The sequence below is a fragment of the Mytilus trossulus genome, chromosome 2 (genome assembly GCF_036588685.1).
Source record: "Mytilus trossulus isolate FHL-02 chromosome 2, PNRI_Mtr1.1.1.hap1, whole genome shotgun sequence".
NCBI classification, from domain to species: domain Eukaryota; kingdom Metazoa; phylum Mollusca; class Bivalvia; order Mytilida; family Mytilidae; genus Mytilus; species Mytilus trossulus.
Window position 1 is genome coordinate 99891995 of NC_086374.1, and position 21044 is coordinate 99913038.

Genomic DNA, 21044 nt, shown 5'->3' on the forward strand with positions numbered 1-21044 from the left:
TCGCCTAAATTAATATTACTCCTGCCAACTCGCCCTACTTATAAAAAAACGGTAATTTTTAGATTTATATATATATATATATATAATTAAAATTAAAAACTCGCACCACTTTTATGAAAACTAATCTACACAGAATACAAACAAACCGAAAATTAATTTAATTACTATTATTGATATATACTGAAATTATAATTCTAAAAAAAACCTGATTGTTGAAGAATAAATGTAAGTTTTGAAGCTTAGTTATTTGCATAACAATTGAAAAGAAACCTGTTAATTGTATCATAATGCAATATAAGGAATTGCACTTATATTCAATGGGATAACATCTTTTTCCATACATGGGGCGAGTTGGCATTACTAAATTCATCCTGGTTAATAATATATTTATCTAGATTTCACCGATTTCCATTAGGTGGGACCAGTTGGCAGGAGTAATATTAATAGAATTTAACTTATATACAACGGGATAACATCTTTTTACATAAGTGGGGCGAGTTGGCATTACTAAATTCATCCTGGTTAATAATATATTTATCTAGATTTCACCGATTTCCATTAGGTGGGACCAGTTGGCAGGAGTAATATTAACAGAATTTAACTTATATACAACGGGATAACATCTTTTTAAATAAGTGGGGCGAGTTGGCATTACTAAATTCTTCCTGGTTAATAATATATTTATCTAGATATTATCGTTTTCTATTAGGTGGGGCGTGTTGGCAGGAGTAATATTAACGGGATTTAACACTGTTCACAAGTGGGGCGATTTGGTAATCCAGTTTGGTGCAGTTTTTTTTAAAGTGGGGCGAGTTAGTGAAAAAGTGGGGCTATTTGCTAATGGGGCAATTGTCATGGATTCCCTTCAAATATATTCTAATGTGGTTTCTGGCTTCTTCTTGCATTAACAAGCTTATAGCCATTGTTGAATTAATTGTTTTCTTTAAATAGTCGACAAAATTGCTCTTACAAAATTTCCATTTGGGAGCCTCGAGCTCGATGGGGGAAATACTCTGCAAATACTGACAGTTGGCAGGTATGGTCATCAAAAAAGTTGACATGTTACTTTGTACATTTACCATTATGTTACTTGATGTTCTTGCTATACACACAGTACAGAGACTAGTCAATCTTTGTGAACTATTTTTTATGGGAGTCATAGAATATGCGTATACAATCAATAATTAAAAATAGTCTATTTATATTGAAAAGGAAAAGTTCTTATATGTCTAAAGAAGAGGGACGAAAGACACCAAAGGGACAGTCAAACTCTTGAATTTAAAGCAAACTGACAAGGCCATGGCTAAAAATGCATTTCATGGCGAGGCACAGAAAATATACTGTAAACAGTAGACTATAGATATAGGTGAACTAGGTACAAAAGAACTCTAAATCTTAAATTCTACAAACCACCTCTGTTCTATGGAAGATAATGATATAACTGGACTAGAAATACAAACAACCTGTAATTAACTGCCTTTACAGCGCTTTCGCGCTTTGATTTTTTTTATCATACCCTAAAACAGAAGCAGCACAACTCCACTCACTCCCAAATGGCCTGACACTAACATACCACCAATCATCACCACAAGACTTGCATCAAATTGCCCCACTAGTGAAAAGGAGTTAATTCCTGCAGAATCTTGACCTAGGAATGTGACCCACAGATAAGATACTGATATGCAGTTTGCAAACATTATAACCCCGATGAATATAAATTGTCTACTTTTGTCTACTATAGTGAACATCATGTGTGCATTTAAAGCAAAATCATTTCCCATATCAATTTGAGCACGAATTATTTGGCAAATTAAATTGTGTGAATTGTTCATCAGCATTGCTGTCATTAGGGTATTGTGATTAAGTACCTAAGGAGCATATTATTTCTAGTTTATCCTGCATAATCATGATGATGAAGATCATGAAGATGCTTGATGAATAATTATAGTGCAGGGATACAGGATATCCCCTCAGTAACAATATCTGGTTAATGACATACTAAAGTTGTGCAAAATTGACGAATTGTTTTGGTAAAACTGTGAAGGACATTATCATAACTCAAAACTGGTCTATTATAAAGATAAATATATTAATTAAAAACTTGCTTATCCATATTATTTGAAGTATGAATATTTCACTTACTAATAACATACTCACCCCAACTTGAAAATTGTCCTAATCATTGCTAATAAAAACCCTAAAAACAATTTTTGTATTGGAAATTGGTTATACATGTAAACCTGTTGATGTTCAACTGATCATCTGTCTTAATATATTTTTTTTACAGAGAATGCAATACATTGACAATGGCAAGCCACATTGAAGGTAACCATGGTAACAAAGATGCTGACTTTGATGTAAGAGAACTGTTCAATTTGTTAGACTCTGCAAATATAACTGATGTTAGAGAAATAAAAGATTTGGTTCAAGAAAAATTAATTGAAAGTAAGTCAGTAAATCATCATTGATCATAGATATAAGAATATCTCGTATGAGTGCAAATGAGACAACTCTCAATCCAAGTCACAATTAATAAAAGTAAACCATTATAGGTCAATTTAAGGCCTTCCACACATAACCTTGGCTCACACAAAACAGCAAGCCATAAAGGACCCAAAATATTGCAATTGTAAAACCATTCAAACAGGAAAATCAACAGTTTAATCCATATAAGAAAAGAGAAACATTTATGAACACATCAACAAACAATAACAGCTAAACAACAGGTTCCTGACTTAGATCAGGTGTAAATAAATGCAATGTGTTAAACAGTTTTAATATGCGCCAACCTTCACGCAAATTGAAACAAAAGTGTAACATCACAACATAGAAAGACAACAAGGTTTTTAGTTATAAATATTTTTATTTTATGTTCCAGTATTTCAGACTACTATTTTCATCAAGTAGTTTCATAATTTTTTATTTTTTTTCGTTTTAGATATATATATAAAATGACTGAATAATAGTCAATGATAAATCTTACAAAATGACTGAATAATAGTCAACGATAAATCTTACGGGGCGCTGGAAATATATATACAATTTTTTATCACTTCGTGCATTTTTGCAAGTCCAGGTGCTTGTTACTCGAATATGTACATCAACCTAAATTTCGGCGGCTAATTAAGTTTGTTTCTTCATTTAAACGCGATAAAAGTTGCCTCCAGTAAATGTTTAATCCATTTATTGCATTAAAAAAGACATGTTCTTTTCCAAATAACTTGTCAAACATCGTTTATTTTTGTAAATTTTCTTGCATTCGTATGCCATTGACTGAATTCTAAACTACGGATCTGAACCGGACCAGCTATGACCGAAATCCGTACTTTTACAATAATGTCTACGGACGCACAGATGGAACAGCTGACAGAAGAATATTGAACCAAAAGGGAAAAATTACGTATTCCACATGCATTAAGAGACTTTTGGTTACATCAAATTGATTGTTGTATATAATTCCCTATATTTCTTATGGATTCTTTCAAACTGTTGATTAAAGTTACTTTTATCAATATAGTATGGCCCAGCTTAATAACTTTTATATATTTTGATGAGAAACACCGAATTTTATACACAAGTTTTTAATTAAATTGTAATTGATTTATTATAATTTCTTTACATTTTTTAAAATAAAAAATTTTTTTTTTAGTGCTTGATATTAAATGTTTAGTTGAAAGTTTCTCACAAGAACCTTAGTAAAACTTAACAACTTTTAATTTGAAATGTAACTTTAATTGTATACTCAGATATGAATTGAACAATATAAAAAGAACATTATTTACATATGACCCTTTATACTATAGTAAAATCCAAACATTGTAGCGCACCGCGCGAATGAGCACTTCTCTTTCAAATATCACCACTTCTCCCTATCAGTTTCAAAAAGAGAGGTCACTTCTCCCTATAATTCTGAAGTAGTGTGAGCCCTGATATATGATTGAAACAATTTTTTTCTTCTTCAGATAGTGACACATGGATCTTGAACAGTTTGGTGGAGTACTACTACATAACCTCGTCAAAAGAAGCAATCGATATATTAATCAATGTTAAAACTCCTCATGATAAGGTAGGTGATTCAGCTATGAGTAATCCCACTATACAAATCCATAGCGTTATAGACTATCAAGCTCATTCTAGTTTGGTTGAGTGCCAAACTATGGACAGTTTTGAGTTCTTTGCAGTTTTAAATTAATAGTTTCAAATTCTGGTCATTTAAAAAAGTGCTCAGCTCTGCAGTTTATCAGAGTACAAAACCATATAGTTGAAAGTGTACAAGGCTCTACAGTTAGAGTCAAGTCTGCAGTTTAAAAGAGTCAAGCTCTGTGCAGTCTTAAGATTGACTCACACTGATTTTGTGTCTTGGATGGATGCTCCGCTCCATATCATTCGTTTCTGTTTTCTTTTAAGGACACAAAACTATATGGTGAGATCTGTTTACAGATGATCAAAGATAGGCTGTTGTTAGCCAAAATTTGTGTCAAGTAAAGAATATCAGCAGCTATATAACTATCCAAAGTATTTGTTATAATATCAACTTCACTCAAACAATTAAAAATTTGTTTAGTAGATATGTGAAATAGTACAGAATTATTGATTAAAAATTTTTGAAATTGACTTATTTATTTTATTAGATTATTAACATGATTTATGATATATCTTTCATGTATTTTAGCATCTTGTTGACAAGATCAGTGAAGGGATACGAGGGGCTCCACACAGGTTGAAAGCAGTTCAATTGTTACTTCATGTTGTTTGTAAACAACCCATGTGGATACACAAAAGTGACAAAATTATTTCACAGTCTTTGTTTGGAGTACTTATGAAATGTTTGAAGGTAACTGATTTATTAAGTGACCAGATTATTTTTGAAAATGCAGGTGCAAACCTCTAGTATTGTAAAATCAAAATGTTTCTGATCTTCATAGTCATGATAGTGTTTGTTTGGAATTTGCAGAAATCTTTTTCGTTAAAGCTTAGACTCCATTAATTATTCATTCAAGATATGAGTAAATGATATACCATAATCATCTGTTTGTTTTGTACCTGTTTTGTTATAATTTTTTTTTTACAGAAAAATTTAATGACCCGGCGGTTAAAAAATGACCCAGTCAGGTTAGGGGAAACCATCAATTATTTTTTCCATGGCCTAATAGATCCAGGATAATTTTAGAGTTGTAGATATGGTTTTTATACGACCGCAAAATTTGAAAAAAATTTCGTCGTATATTGCTATCACGTTGGCGTCGTCGTCTGCGTCGTCGTTGTTGCGTCGTCGTCGTTGTCGTCCGAATACTTTTAGTTTTCGCACTCTAACTTTAGTGAAAGTGAATAGAAATCGATGAAATTTTAACACAAGGTTTATGACCACCAAAGGAAGGTTGGGATTGATTTTGGGAGTTTTGGTCCCAACATTTTAGGAATAAGGGACCAAAAAGGGCCCAAATAAGCATTTTCTTGGTTTTCACACTATAACTTTAGTTTATGTTAATAGAAATCTATGAAATTTTGACACAAGGTTTATGACCACAAAAGTAAGGTTGGGATTGATTTTGGGAGTTTTGGTTTCAACAGTTTAGGAATTAGGGGCCAAAAAAGGGCCCAAATAAGCATTATTCTTGGTTTTCGCACAATAACTTTAGTTTAAGTAAATAGAAATCAATGAAATTTAAACACAATGTTTATGACCACAAAAGGAAGGTTGGTATTGATTTTGGGAGTTTAGGTCCCAACAGTTTAGGAATTAGGGGCCAAAAAGGGACCCAAATAAGCATTTTTCTTGGTTTTCGCACCATAACGTTAGTATAAGTAAATAGAAATCTATGAAATTTAAACACAAGGTTTATGACCATAAAAGGAAGGTTGGTATTGATTTTGGGAGTTTAGGTCCCAACATTTTATGAATAAGGGTCCCAAAGGGTCCAAAATTAAACTTTGTTTGATTTCATCAAAATTGAATAATCGGGGTTCTTTGATATGCCGAATCTAACTGTGTATGTAGATTCTTAACTTTTGGTCCCGTTTTCTTATTGGTCTACATTAAGGTCCAAAGGGTCCAAATTAAACTTAGTTTGATTTTGACAAAAAATGAATTGGTTGGGTTCTTTGATATGCTGAATCTAAAAATGTACTTAGATTCTTGATTTTTGGCCCAGTTTTCATGTTGGTCCAAATGGGGGTCCAAAATTAAACTTTGTTTGATTTCATCAAAAATTGAATAAATGGGGTTTTTTGATATGCCAAATCTAACTGTGTATGTAGATTCTTAATTTTTGGTCATGTTTTCAAATTGGTCTTCATTAAAGTCCAAAGGGTCCAAAATTAAACTTAGTTTGATTTTAACAAAAATTGAAATCTTGGGGTTCTTTGATATGCTGAATCCAAATATGTACTTAGATTTTTGATTATGGGCCCAGTTTTCAAGTTGGTCCAAATCAGGATCTAAAATTATTATATTAAGTATTGTACAATAGCAAGTCTTTTCAATTGCAAAGTATTGCACAATGGCAAGAAATATCTAATTGCACAATATTGTGAAATAGCATTTTTTTTTTAATTAGAGTTATCTTTCTTTGTCCAGAATAGTAAGCAATAAATATCTAATTGCAAAATATTGTGCAATAGCAAGATTTTTTTTTAATTAGAGTTATCTTTCTTTGTCCAGAATCAACTTAAATCTTTGTTATATACAATATACAATGTATGTTCACTTTTTACTACCAACTGATAAATTAAAATAATCTACCATTCAGTGATAACAAGCATTTTTTTTACATCTTAATATTTTATGATGCATTTAAATGAGTAGTTATTGTTGCAAACTCCATTAGAAATTTTAATTGAGATTAGTTTTGGAATAAGGAAAAGGGGGATGTGATTAAAAAAATTGGGTTCAATTTTTCTCATTTGAAATTTCATAAATAAAAAAAAAATTTCTTCAAACATTTTTTTGAGAGGATTAATATTCAACAGCAAAGTGAATTGCCCTTAGAGAAAACAAAAATTTTAAGTTCATTAGAACACATTCATTCTGTGTCAGAAACCTATGCTGTGTCAACCATTTAATCACAATCCAAATTTAGAGTTGAATCAAGCTTGAATGTTGTGTCCATACTTGCCCCAACCGTTCAGGGTTCAACCTCTGCGGTCGTATAAAGCTATGCCCTGTGGAGCATCTGGTTACATGATGCTATCATTGCTGTAAAACATTGTTTAATTCATGCGAAAGCATATCAAACAAGAAATAATAAAAAGCTACTTAAATAGCATCAAATTATTTTTGCAAAGAAATCTGCTCAAGCAGATGCTAGGGGAGATGTCTTTATTTTGCAGTGAGATGAGATTTATGTTTGGTCTGTGTTGAAGGCCTCAATGTGACTTTGAGATAAAGAACAGAAATAAAAGGTTGTTCCTTTACTTTTTGTTTGTTTTTTTGCTGTGCATGTAAACTGTTATTGTGTCATGGATTCTAAACAATTCTACCACAATACCCATTATCCAAAGTTTTCTATTATATATATATGTTTCTTCCTCATTAAAGATAGTAATTGTTACTGTTCAGAATGAAACAAATGTACCTTTCCTAATGACAGGAGTTATGTCCCTTACAGTATTTTTTTAATTTTAAGAATGAAACGGATGTACCTATACTGGTATACTTATGACAGGAGTTATGTCCCTTACAGTAATTATTTGTTATTTTTCAGAATGAAACCGATGTACCTATACTAATGACAGGAGTTATGTCCCTTACAGTACTGCTTCCCTCCATTCCTACATACCTGGGACACCAGTTATCAACTATCTTTGAAGTTTTTTCACATTTGATGACATTCAGTCACAAGAAACCAGGTACCATTTATAGTAAAATGATTGGAAATTTATACTTAAAATCAAGTTAGCATTAGAAGATTTTAAAACTGTTCTATAGTTTAGATGGAGGCTTCAAATTTGTGATGGTTTTATTTTCCATCCAAGAGAAATGTAATATAACTTAAACAATTCTACCACAGTACATGGATATTTAGCTTACCATATGTTAGCACTTTTTTCCCTTAAATATACCTGATTTAAAGGTCAGCTATTGCCCTCTCTTGAATATGTTCCCGTCAATCTGTTATTCATTATAATTTATTTAATGAGAAGACTTGTTTTGTTTTAAAATATTCCTCAATTGGATCTAAAACTAATCACAATAAAACTTAGTGTGTGAAAGATGGCTGCCACTGTCAATGCTAATGACTTTATTTTTACTAATTAAGAGATTCAGACTTTTGGGTGCCTATAGTCACCTCATTCTTGTTTTGCTTGAATGCACTTGAAACTAACACCAGCTTTTATTGATTATGTAGTTATAGCCTTCAATTTCTAATGCTTTCTAGCTTTGAACTGTTGAAAAACATAAAGGATTTGAATATGCTAAGCTTTGGAAAATTTTAACAGAGATTTGAGAAATAGGTAAACTGAAATTAGTTGAGCTATATATGCAAAACATCTGAATAATTTTATAAAATGATTTTATAATTATTCAGGAAGTCCTATTGCTAGAGGTTCTGCGGGTAAGGTCACATGTGTGTATGATGTGTGCTTTTATGTGGTGTCTGATTTTCTATAATATGGCTAGAAAATTTCTACTTTTTACGATAATCATTTCAAAACATAATCTTTTGTGTGTTATTCTGTACCTTTTTTATGGAAAATACTAAAAGTATAATTGTCTAAATACTTAACAGTTTGATAAAACATTAAAGGTTTTTGGAAGTGCAGTTGTTTGCAGCTGTGACCTTAAGACTAATGTACTCTTTGGAATCTATATTTGTATAATTGAGACAAAGGTCCAGTTAATAATATCAAGTTTGATGCTTGGTTTAAGTTAAGACTATGCCCAAATTTTTTATTGAAATAATGAAAGACCCCAAAAGGTTGGAACATCAGTTTGACTAAGGTATCACAGTGAAAATAATAATAATTGCTGTAAACTTTTATAACATTTAATTTTTGAACCAACACCCATGGCATGCATATTCATTTAGATAAATAATCAGAAGATACCCTCTTTCAAAATAATCTTTTCTATAATACTATCTTCCTTAAAAGAAGGAAATATACACCTATTATTAGAATTGAACATTATCATCACTGTCATCTTTAATACCAATGCATGAATATATCTACATATATATGCTTTTCGTCTAAATGAGCTTTTTGTTTTAACACTTCAAGGCGCTTTACTTGCCCATATGTAAATATTCTGAGAAAATTGATATACAATGCTGACTTTTTAATATGCAAATTTGTAGCATATATATATATAATACAAATGATGATATTATAAATATTCACCTACACAATATTTTTAAATCCTAGAAAAAATGCAATTCACCGGTTGGAATGAACATTTTAGCCTTGAAACCTTATTTAACATTTGTATGATGAAGGTTCCAACAGGAACAGGATATTATGGCATTGTTTATAACAAAGTTTCTAGGGGAATTTCTCAAAGTTTGAACAATTATACGCTGACAATGTATGTATGCTTACTTCAATACTGTGGTTTCATATTTTTTTTCATGGATACCTTTTTTCATGGATAAGGAAAAAGTTGCAATTTACATGGACAATTGATATCGTAGTTTTGCCAAAGTCTGTATCGATACCAATAGAAGATTTGCCAAAGTCTGTATCGATACCAATAGAAGATTTGCCAAAGTCTGTATCGATACCAATAGAAGATTTGCCAAAGTCTGTATCGATACCAATAGAAGATTTGCCAAAGTCTGTATCGATACCAATAGAAGATTTGCCAAAGTCTGTATCGATACCAATAGAAGATTTGCCAAAGTCTGTATCGATACCAATAGAAGATTTGCCAAAGTCTGTATCGATACCAATAGAAGATTTGTTCTTTGTTTAGCATTATATCTTTGGTTTACCTTTACCTACAAAATCCACTAAAATTGGTATACAACAAATTATAATGAATCCACAGTTTTGACAGCATCATGAATGATACCAAATGCATGACACATAATGATAAACATGTTTTAGAAGAATGTAGTATGCTATAACTGTTTTAAATATGCATGATATGCTACAGCTTGATGTTATATAGAAGAAAATGTATTCTGTGTTTAAAGTTTAAAAAAAAGCCTAATAAGTAAAACCTGAAATAAGTAATGAGTCATGTTTTCATGTTTTGTAGGTAATGTCCCTGATGTATATTTACTTCACCTCCAGGTGGCACTGTATTCATTATTTCATCGTCTCTACGGAATGTTTCCATATAGTTTCCTAGCCTTTTTACGAACATACTACGGTAAAAAGGAGAATATTGCTGTGTATGAAGAATGTGTTAAGGTATGTGTAATTTACAGTTATGTTCATTTTCAATTTGCTGTTTAAAATGTATTTTTTTGTGATTAGAAAGTTAAAAACTTTTGAAGCAGCATTTTGATTGGTTGACTTGTGAGTCTGCTTACCATAACTGTACTCCCAAATTTTTATGAACACACTAGGCCTGTTCCTCCATTTGCAGTTTAGACCTATAAAATGTATTGTTTAAAATATGTTCTTGTTTTAAAAATGCATGAAATATCTGCCACTGAGAAATAAGCAAAAAACAGTTGAAATTTGTATTTCTGAGAGTGTGAATATTTTATTTTAGAAATGGGCTCGATACACATTTAATGGAAAAGTTAGTTTCTTTGTTGCTGTTATTTTAAATATGATTTTATAAGTTCTGTTTACAAAGTTTTTAATTTGAATTCTTTTAAAATAAATATGTTTTATTTAATCTTGATCAACAATAGATGTGATAAAACAATTTGTTTGTATTTTCATTTAATATTTATTGTAATGTTTTTACACATATCTTTATGTATGGAACTACATTTGTTTACAGCCAATGTTAGAGAGGGTTCGTCTCCATCCTGGTCTCATCACAGGAAATAGAGACGCTGAGATCTCTGCCACTCGCTGGCGCACAATGGAAATACAAGATGTTGTGATGGAATGTGCCAAAATGTCCCTGGATGTGATGGAAGGCATGTGGGATGACTCGTCTGAGTCACTGAAGAAAAATATTTTGTATAAACCTCTTGAACAATCTAAATCCAAGGATATAACATTCCAAACTAGAGGTAAGAATGGGAAAAATGTTCAGTATATACCTGTGCAGAAATCTAAATGCAAGGATACATCATTCTTACATTGAAGTTTGAATGAATAAGTAAAAAAGATTTATACATTCTAAAAAGGATACCCAAAAATAGCATATAGGTTATATTTTTTTTAAGTAGAATTGCTGCTTAAATTTGAAATTTAATAACATTTCCATGTTCTGTATATATTGATATAGAAAAATGCTGCATATAGACATGTGATATATCATTCCATGTAGAAAAACCAAAAATAAAATTTGTATGTACCTTACTCAAAAAGTAAGTGCTATTAATAAAAAAAAATTCATCTTTTCAGTCTGTCACTCAATCTGTCACTCTCTCTGGTAGTTATTTTTTGTTTAACTAATAAATAAATTATTGTAATAGTAATAATTATTCAAATATAAATTAATATTTAATTATGATACTTTTATTTTTTCAGACAGCTCCATGTTGCGGGTTCCAGATCCAATTCCCTTTTCAGGTCACCAGTCAGACACATTTTTCAGCCCGTCTTTAGCCATTGGAATGTCAACTCCTCCACCTTCACAGAGAAATACCCCAGCAGCAAATGTACTGGAAAATTCTAGTTCCACACATGCCCCTTCTGGTAAGGAATATACATTTTCTTTTTTCTAATGAATGAGAAATTTCAATAACAAAATTTAAAAAAACTAACTATGTGGAATATTCTCATTTATTTGCAACTATCCAAAAGAAAAGGTGTTTTGAGGAGAATTAATTTTGAATGAATTGTAAAAAAGAAAACATTGTCTTGCTGGTTCAGCTGCTTATTTTTGTTGAGCCTGTTACTTTTGTTGCAAAAGCGAGACATAGCAATCATACATTTTTCTGTTGTTGGCAGCAGCAGCAGTATCCACAAATATTCACTTTGTGGTAAGAGTTTTTTTTAAATTTTAATAACCATTAAACTATACTGGATTTCAACCAAACTTGGACAGAAGCTTGTTAATGATCCTAAGGTAGTATTCAGAAGTAGATTTTAAATAAAATCTGTTTTTTTTTGTAATTAGTGTTAATTTTCATTTAGTACAAATGCGAATGGAGATTGGGAATATGTCAAAGAGACAACAACTCTACCAATAGCAGATAACAACTGAAGCCCACCAATGGTTCTTAATAATAACGAGAAATATCTTGCACTCAAAGGCAGGCTTCAACTGGCCCCATAAAACATGTGAACTAGTTCAATAAAAATTGATTTCACACTAAACTCAAATACATGTTTTCTATGTACAGATATGATCATTCTTTCTGAATTTTTACTCTAGCTCCGGTAACTAATGGAAATACACCAGTGATAACTCCTAGAGCTACACCTCCTATTTTTGATGAGGCTGAAAAGGTAGGAATAATAACATCTAAAAATAAGGAGATAATGTGTTATTGTCAATAAAACAGCCCCAACACAGATCACTAGGAAGAAAAGTTTGTTGGCATTAAAAAAGAAAAAGAGCCTAAAATTTTTAGATGGTTTTTATACGACTGCAAAAATGTTTTGCGTTGTATAATGCTATCATGTCATCTGCTTTGCCATCTGAAGATGCATTTAGTTTCAAGACAATAACTTTAGTTTTAGTGAATGGATCTCTATAAATTTTTACCAGCAGATTCAATATCACTAAAGGAAGGTTGGAATTGATGTTGGAGGTTTTGGTCCCAATACTCCCTTACACTCCTTGTAAATTATGTAATAAGGAAAGACAGGTTTTGGACTAATTGCAAAAAAAAGGGGGGGGGCATTAATAGTGTTAAATTTTGTTTTCTTTTCCAAATTTTTGTAAAATTTGAAGAAGAAATCTTTAATTGCACAATATTGTGCAATAGATTTATAAGACCTTGACATTTGTTGTGTGACAGAAATTCATATTATGTCAAAAATTTATTACAATCCAAATATAGAGCTGTATCAAGCTTGAATGTTGTGTGCATACTTGCCCCAATTGTTCAGCATTCGACATCTGCTGTTGTATAAAGCTGTGCCCTGTCGAGCACCTGGTTACAATTAAAGACATGTTTTAAAATGTTCTGAAAAATTTCTAGCATATGAATGTTAATTCATAGGTAGTATTCTTATTTGAGTTGCCTGGTCTCTTTACAATTTGCTGTTTCAGAATCTAATGCATTCTTGGTAATATTTACAAAAGTGTGCACCAAATTGTCATCATTTGTTAAAAAATTTCCTAAAAAGTTGAAGTTTTCCCAATGACATGATGTTACTTTCATTTTGGGGTACTAACAATTGAATTACCCATAGTCTTTAGATTCTGTCACCACCAATAATTGATGTTGTACAAGTTTAACTTTTTCTATATAGTTCCTTGGTTATAGTCATTCATTTAATTTCAGGGTCTTAGTAGAAACAGTAGCAGAGGATCCTTATTTACCAAAGGCTCTGATAAACGAGCTTCACTCACCATTGTAACGAAATCTCAACCAGGAAGTGATTCTAAATCATCCGTGCCACCATCTCCTGTGAAAACAGAATTCACAGCAGAGCCTCCTTCTGGAATGTTTAAATCTCTACCCATACGTACAACAGCTAGAGAATTGAAATTTGACGTTGTACCAGAATCTCCAATTGCATCATTTGTGGACCATGGGATGATGTATCACCCAAGTGAAACTAAGGAAGAAAAGGATGATGGGATAGGTCATGTGACTGAAGATAGAAAAGACAGCCTAGAAAGGCCAGATTTAATGGAGTCATTCTCCATGGAGACACTGCCAAAAATGATGGAGGATTTACATGGGAGTGATGAAGGTATAAAGGGTGTAGAAGTTAAGATTGTTATATTAAAATAAAAGGCTGTTACACTGTTCATACTTTCTCCATCATGTAATCAACTCTTAAATAAATAGAAGTAACAAAGAGACCTAATGAGAAACCATTTTATTTATAAACCAAAAATAATAAAATTAATAGTCGTAGTTCATAATTATACATGTAGAAGTTTTATTAAAAAAATATGAATTTGAAAAAATGGATTTTTAAGAAAATTGTTTTCGTAACTATAAAAAAGTCAAATGGACAAACCAAAAGTTGTGTAAAATTCAAATTAGTTTCTTCATTTGTTGTTCAAAATTGGATCATGAAAATGTTACAGATGTGTGTTTCATATGACAATGTATGATCTTTTCCATAGACTTTGTGATATAACATACAACCAGAATGCAATATTTTTTTTTTTTTACAGATGATGAAGTTTCTGAAATCAACCAGAACCAATCAGAATCAGCGGTACATCTAACAGCTGAATCTGTGGCGCAGTTCATGAAAAGTGTGAATCGAATACGGTTTAACAGTTTAACAGCAACTAACAATTTAGACCTGTACAAACAAGAAAAATACAAAAAAACAAGGTCAAATTCTTGTCCCAGTTTACCGAAATTATCCTCCGTGGATAATGAAGATAGTGAAGATGAAGATGAGGGTGAATTGTCACGATCTGCTTCAACAATATCAACATTAAAACGTCAAACCTCACAAACTAGTCAACAAGATAGTCAACAATCAGCATTACCTGTTGTCACAACAGTTACTATGGAAACGAGTACTGTAACTATGACAACATCATCACACATCAGTATTACATCATGTCCCATGTTTAAACAGCCAGACAATCAACCGGTTCCACAATCACAGAACAGTTTTATGGATGTTATAAAAAATTCTTTGCTGCCAAATTCAATGCACCTGTGTCAAAGATGTAAAACTTATATGGTATCAGATAAAAACCAAGGTAATTCTTATAATGTAAAACTTATATGGTATCAGATAAAAACCAAGGTAATTCTTATAATGTAAAACTTATATGGTATCAGATAAAAACCAAGGTAATTCTTATAATGTAAAACTTATATGGTATCAGATAAAAACCAAGGTAATTCTTATAATGTAAAACTTATATGGTATCAGATAAAAACCAAGGTAATTCTTATAATGTAAAACTTATATGGTATCAGATAAAAACCAAGGTAATTCTTATAATGTAAAACTTATATGGTATCAGATAAAAACCAAGGTAATTCTTATAATGTAAAACTTACATGGTATCAGATAAAAACCAAGGTAATTCTTATAATGTAAAACTTATATGGTATCAGATAAAAACCAAGGTAATTCTTTAATGTAAAACTTATATGGTATCAGATAAAAACCAAGGTAATTCTTATAATGTAAAACTTATATGGTATCAGATAAAAACCAAGGTAATTCTTATAATGTAAAACTTATATGGTATCAGATTAAAACCAAGGTAATTCTTATAATGTAAGGCCTTTTTTTTTTTAATTAGTTGGTTTACGGACAACTAGTGTCAAAGGTTAGGGTCGGAGGAGGTAAAAAAAATAAAAATAAAATAGCAATCTTAGATTTTTTTTTTGTTCACGTATAACTGTTCTGAAAAATTTGAGTCGGAGGAAAAAAAAAAAAATGCTGTTCATTCATGACATTACAGGGGTTGAGGAGGAGAAATAGTTTAGCTCTTATCTTGATATGCTTTGCATTTGATGGATGGATGGTCAATTGTTGTTTAATGTCTAGTGGCTAATCAGATGCATAATTAGGATGAGAATATGATAATGAGAAATGAAATGCTAAACTGACACACTGAGCCAGAATTTAAATGTGCTAGCTCACAAGGTAACAGTTCCCCCAAAGATATGTTACCTTACCCAAACACATTATTCTGACTCCTTTAATAATTGCAATTGCAGCGTGCTTGGCGAAGAAGCAGCAGATACCAATTTTTAAGTCTTTGATTTGACCGGGTCAAGGTTCAAACCCAAGATCTCTCACTCTCCAGGTGAACACAATACCATCACATTTAAGGTGCACGTGGTCTTCACGTATGAATATTTGTGCATGTTTGACCCAAAAATCTTTTGAGGACAATATACTTGACATAAACAAATTTCTTTGATTTATGAAATGTTTGATAATCAACTGTGTTCATGACCCTATCATGCTGATGAAGAAATAGCAATGTACCAAAGTTTGACTAAAACACATATTTTGTACAGACAAGAAATTTGTTAGCATCTAAATTATGCATGAATCCCGTTCGCTGAAAAGTGGAAATGGTGGCAAAGAAATAAAAAGTTGAGATCAATGTTTTATTTTCAACAGGTAACTGCAGATAGTTCTTTAGTTTTTCCTCTTCCCATGAACCTTCATAGCATTTCTGACAGCAGGTAGCTTGCGTGTCTGCCCTAGTTTTGTTTGGTGGCGAAACTGTTTGTACCTTGACAATGGCAACATTTTCATCAGCCATATTGTCGAATATGGCATCGCCGATTGTTTGCTTAGGTTTGCATTTGATAAAAGTGCTCTCAGTACGTTGACCATCAAAGTTAATATTCAACTGAAAGTAGATGAAGCCGTCAGACTCCATGGTCCTCCCTCGTTGGGTTTTTGAATTCGTCTGCGTCATTTCGAAGCTTTTCAAAATACGCCGTTCACTACAAACGCTTTATTGACACAGACAAAACGTTTTGGAACGCCTCGGATTTTTTTATTCACAGCACTCGAAAAATCGGGTCGGCGGAATAAAAAACAACACGAAATCAAAATTTTAATTTTATTTCACTTTTAAACAAAATCAGGTCGGCGGATCCGTAAACCAACTAATTAAAAAAAAAAGGCCTAAAACTTATATGGTATCAGATAAAAACCAACGTAATTCTTATAATGTAAAACTTATATGGTATCAGATAAAAACCAAGGTAATTCTTATAATGTAAAACTTATATGGTATCAGATAAAAACCAAGGTAATTCTTATAATGTAAAACTTATATGGTATCAGATAAAAACCAAGGTAATTATTATAATGTAAAACTTATATGGTATCAGATAAAAACCAAGGTAATTCTTAAGATAGATTATTTTCAGTTGGACAACCAATTTTAAAATATGTTTAAAGTGGGGTAAAAAAATATTAAATTAACATTAAGGAATTAATAATATGAATCGATGCTCTAATTTTCTGCATTGATATTGTAAAATTTCACTCTCCACACCATGTGAAGTTATAATTTTCTCTGTACTCATTAATCATTTGCCAAATTCAACACAGATGCAAAACTTATATGGTATCAGATAAAAACCAAGGTAATTCTTAAAATTGATTATTTTGGGAAGGTAAAAAAATATTAAAAAAAATAATAAAATGAATTGATGATTTTATTGTCTGCATTTAAATTGTAAAATGTTGCACTCTCTTCACAACATGCACAATGTAAAGTTTTTTCTCATTAATCATTTGCCAAATGCAATGCACCTGTGTTAAAGATGCAAAACTTATATGGTATCAGATAAAAACCAAGGTAATTCTTATAATGTAAAACTTATATGGTATCAGATAAAAACCAAGGTAATTCTTATAATGTAAAACTTATATGGTATCAGATAAAAACCAAGGTAATTCTTATAATGTAAAACTTATATGGTATCAGATAAAAACCAAGGTAATTCTTATAATGTAAAACTTATATGGTATCAGATAAAAACCAAGGTAATTCTTATAATGTAAAACTTATATGGTATCAGATAAAAACCAAGGTAATTCTTATAATGTAAAACTTATATGGTATCAGATAAAAACCAAGGTAATTCTTATAATGTAAAACTTATATGGTATCAGATAAAAACCAAGGTAATTCTTATAATGTAAAACTTATATGGTATCAGATAAAAACCAAGGTAATTCTTATAATGTAAAACTTATATGGTATCAGATAAAAACCAAGGTAATTCTTATAATGTAAAACTTATATGGTATCAGATAAAAACCAAGGTAATTCTTATAATGTAAAACTTATATGGTATCAGATAAAAACCAAGGTAATTCTTATAATGTAAAACTTATATGGTATCAGATAAAAACCAAGGTAATTCTTATAATGTACAACTTATATGGTATCAGATAAAAACCAAGGTAATTCTTATAATGTAAAACTTATAATGGTATCAGATAAAAACCAAGGTAATTCTTATAATGTAATCTTATATGGTATCAGATAAAAACCAAGGTAATTCTTATAATGTAATCTTATATGGTATCAGATAAAAACCAAGGTAATTCTTATAATGTAATCTTATATGGTATCAGATAAAAACCAAGGTAATTCTTATAATGTACAACTTATATGGTATCAGATAAAAACCAAGGTAATTCTTATAATGTAAAACTTATAATGGTATCAGATAAAAACCAAGGTAATTCTTATAATGTAATCTTATATGGTACACATGTATCAGATAAAAACCAAGGTAATTCTTATAATGTAAAACTTATATGGTATCAGATAAAAACCAAGGTAATTCTTATAATGTACAACTTATATGGTATCAGATAAAAACCAAGGTAATTCTTATAATGTAAAACTTATATGGTATCAGATAAAAACCAAGGTAATTCTTATAATGTAAAACTTATATGGTATCAGATAAAAACCAAGGTAATTCTTATAATGTAAAACTTATATGGTATCAGATAAAAACCAAGGTAATTCTTATAATGTAAAACTTATATGGTATCAGATAAAAACCAAGGTAATTCTTATAATGTAAAACTTATATGGTATCAGATAAAAACCAAGGTAATTCTTATAATGTAAAACTTATATGGTATCAGATAAAAACCAAGGTAATTCTTATAATGTAAAACTTATATGGTATCAGATAAAAACCAAGGTAATTCTTATAATGTAAAACTTATATGGTATCAGATAAAAACCAAGGTAATTCTTATAATAGATAAATGTACTTCTCTATTGTCTATATCACTGTGGTCAGTCCCTCTGTAAAACTGTCATTTCCTTAGGAGAAATTATCAGGACATAGTATTTTGAAAGCTTACATAGGGTAGGAAAACCAAGCTTTAACATGTTTTAAGAGAGGCAAAGAAATATTACAAGAATAAAAAATTTACTGGGGATTAATTATTATTTGTGGGATACCAATTTTTGTGTATTTCAGCATGTTCAGGGGCTTGGCAAATCACAAATTTAAAACTTTAAAGAAGTACAAGGATATTTGGTAGATTTTGTACCAACAGAAATAAGTTAATCAACAGTTAAAGATTTGATTTCCTGCCTCTTGTACAATGTCAGACATTCATCAAAAAGGTTCATGTTTTGACCTTTGCTGATATTCTAAATATCTTGATATTTTAGGTAAAGAAGTGCCATTATTCCAATCTCTTTCGCCATTAGAATTACTAGATAAACATTTAACAATGGGACGAGAAATTCATGCCAAAGAACTGAGTAAAATACCTATAACTAGTCAAGATGCTATAAACTGGACACATTTTGGAGGTGAGTACATAAAATGTTGATTAAAGTTTAGAATTATGGAAATGCTTAAGGCTTTAGATAAAACAGGATCAGAACTGTAAATTCTGAAATTATTGAATTGCAATGTTTTTATTTTTGTGAATTGCGATGGGGTAATTATCGCAATAATTTAAAAGACGCATTTTGTTATTTTTTGTAAAATGAATTAAAGAGGATTTTTCTCAATATTGCAAATATTAAAATCACATTTAAGCCTAAAATGACAAAATCGCAATAATTTCTGAATTAACAGTATATTAATAAAATCTAAACAATATGAGTAAATTCATATTTATGATCATGACCATATGCCTTTGGTCCAAACACTCATAATAACAACAATACTTTATTTTAAGAGGGTTACACAGTTAGCTATATAACTAATCTTCCCTGAGGTTCTCATCATGAGAAATCAAACAAAATTCAAACATATACATTGCATACATTAGTATAAAAAGTCAAGTATGATAATAATGTTCAATACAATTCAACATATAGCCTGAGACATAAATACATGTACATTACTTTTAATTTAAAGGTAGATGAACGTGTTTGAGAAATTCAAGTAACCAAGTACATGAAGTAATGTGGGACTGGTTGAAAATATTGAAAATAGTATGAACATCAAAAAATCACTAGACTCTCAGGCCTGTAGCCAGGAATTTTCAAGGGGGGGGGGGGGTAATTTGGACTCACAAACTCAACTTTAACAGTCACAATTTGAACAGAATGTTGACTTTAACAGTGCTTATTTGTTTTCGTCTGAACCCCCTGGCTACGGCTATGACAAGAAAATTAAAACAAGATGTATGCATGAATTTAGAAAATCTGTGCCGTTTTGGGTATTCCAGATAAAATATTTGCACAAATCCTTCCACATACAATATTGATTGAGTAGTAATTGTGAAAACATTGAGTGTATTAATTAACTTTAACAGGTGCCCCACCAGCTGATGAAATCAACATTTTACGAGGTCAGATAATTATGATGGAGAACCAATTAATGTATGAAAGACATAAACGAGAACTGCATAATAGAAGGAATCGTACCTTACTGAGAAGGATAGCTAATGCTGAATCATTAAAGGAAAATAATAATGTTATGGTAAGTACAGTGTAACCTGTCTTATCCGACACACTGGGGACAAAAAAAAATGTCAGATTAAGCAGGGTGTGGGAATACTCAGGTTTTTCTGCAAGGATAGACATAACTTGGGACCATGAAAATGTGTAGGTTAAGGCAGGGTGTTGGAATACTTGGTGTAGAATTAGGCAAGTAACACAAGTACTGTAATAATTTACAGAGTCGGGAGAAAGATATCTTAGGCAATTATATTCAGTTGTGCTTTGTGCTCTGTTTGTCTTTTTGTTATTTTTCTTATATTGTCATAACATTATCATTTTATTTTACATTTGTAAAAACATTTGATTTTTACTGTCATTGTGTATAGCCATTTTGTTTATTGTCAAAAGAGAGTGTATAGTTTTTCATTCTATGTCCTTGGATCATAGGCAATTAGTGGAA

General features: G+C 30.9%; 1 protein-coding gene across 5 annotated transcripts in view; it reads left to right on the top strand.

The window, feature by feature from the left end:
• Nucleotides 1-21044, top strand: part of LOC134708533 (hamartin-like) — a 49045-nt gene that overhangs the window by 16083 nt on the left and 11918 nt on the right. For 4 of the 5 annotated variants that reach the window (XM_063569159.1, XM_063569154.1, XM_063569158.1 and 1 more), the window contains exons 2-14: nucleotides 2288-2445; nucleotides 3963-4066; nucleotides 4673-4834; nucleotides 7704-7848; nucleotides 8529-8555; nucleotides 10199-10353; nucleotides 10898-11135; nucleotides 11599-11766; nucleotides 12449-12522; nucleotides 13527-13941; nucleotides 14375-14920; nucleotides 19358-19501; nucleotides 20458-20624. In XM_063569159.1, the coding sequence (XP_063425229.1) occupies nucleotides 2307-2445; nucleotides 3963-4066; nucleotides 4673-4834; nucleotides 7704-7848; nucleotides 8529-8555; nucleotides 10199-10353; nucleotides 10898-11135; nucleotides 11599-11766; nucleotides 12449-12522; nucleotides 13527-13941; nucleotides 14375-14920; nucleotides 19358-19501; nucleotides 20458-20624 (2484 nt within the window). In that variant the 5' untranslated portion in view covers nucleotides 2288-2306. The remainder of the gene's footprint in view (nucleotides 1-2287; nucleotides 2446-3962; nucleotides 4067-4672; nucleotides 4835-7703; nucleotides 7849-8528; nucleotides 8556-10198; nucleotides 10354-10897; nucleotides 11136-11598; nucleotides 11767-12448; nucleotides 12523-13526; nucleotides 13942-14374; nucleotides 14921-19357; nucleotides 19502-20457; nucleotides 20625-21044) is intronic. The other variant, XM_063569155.1, reaches the window with a different exon arrangement.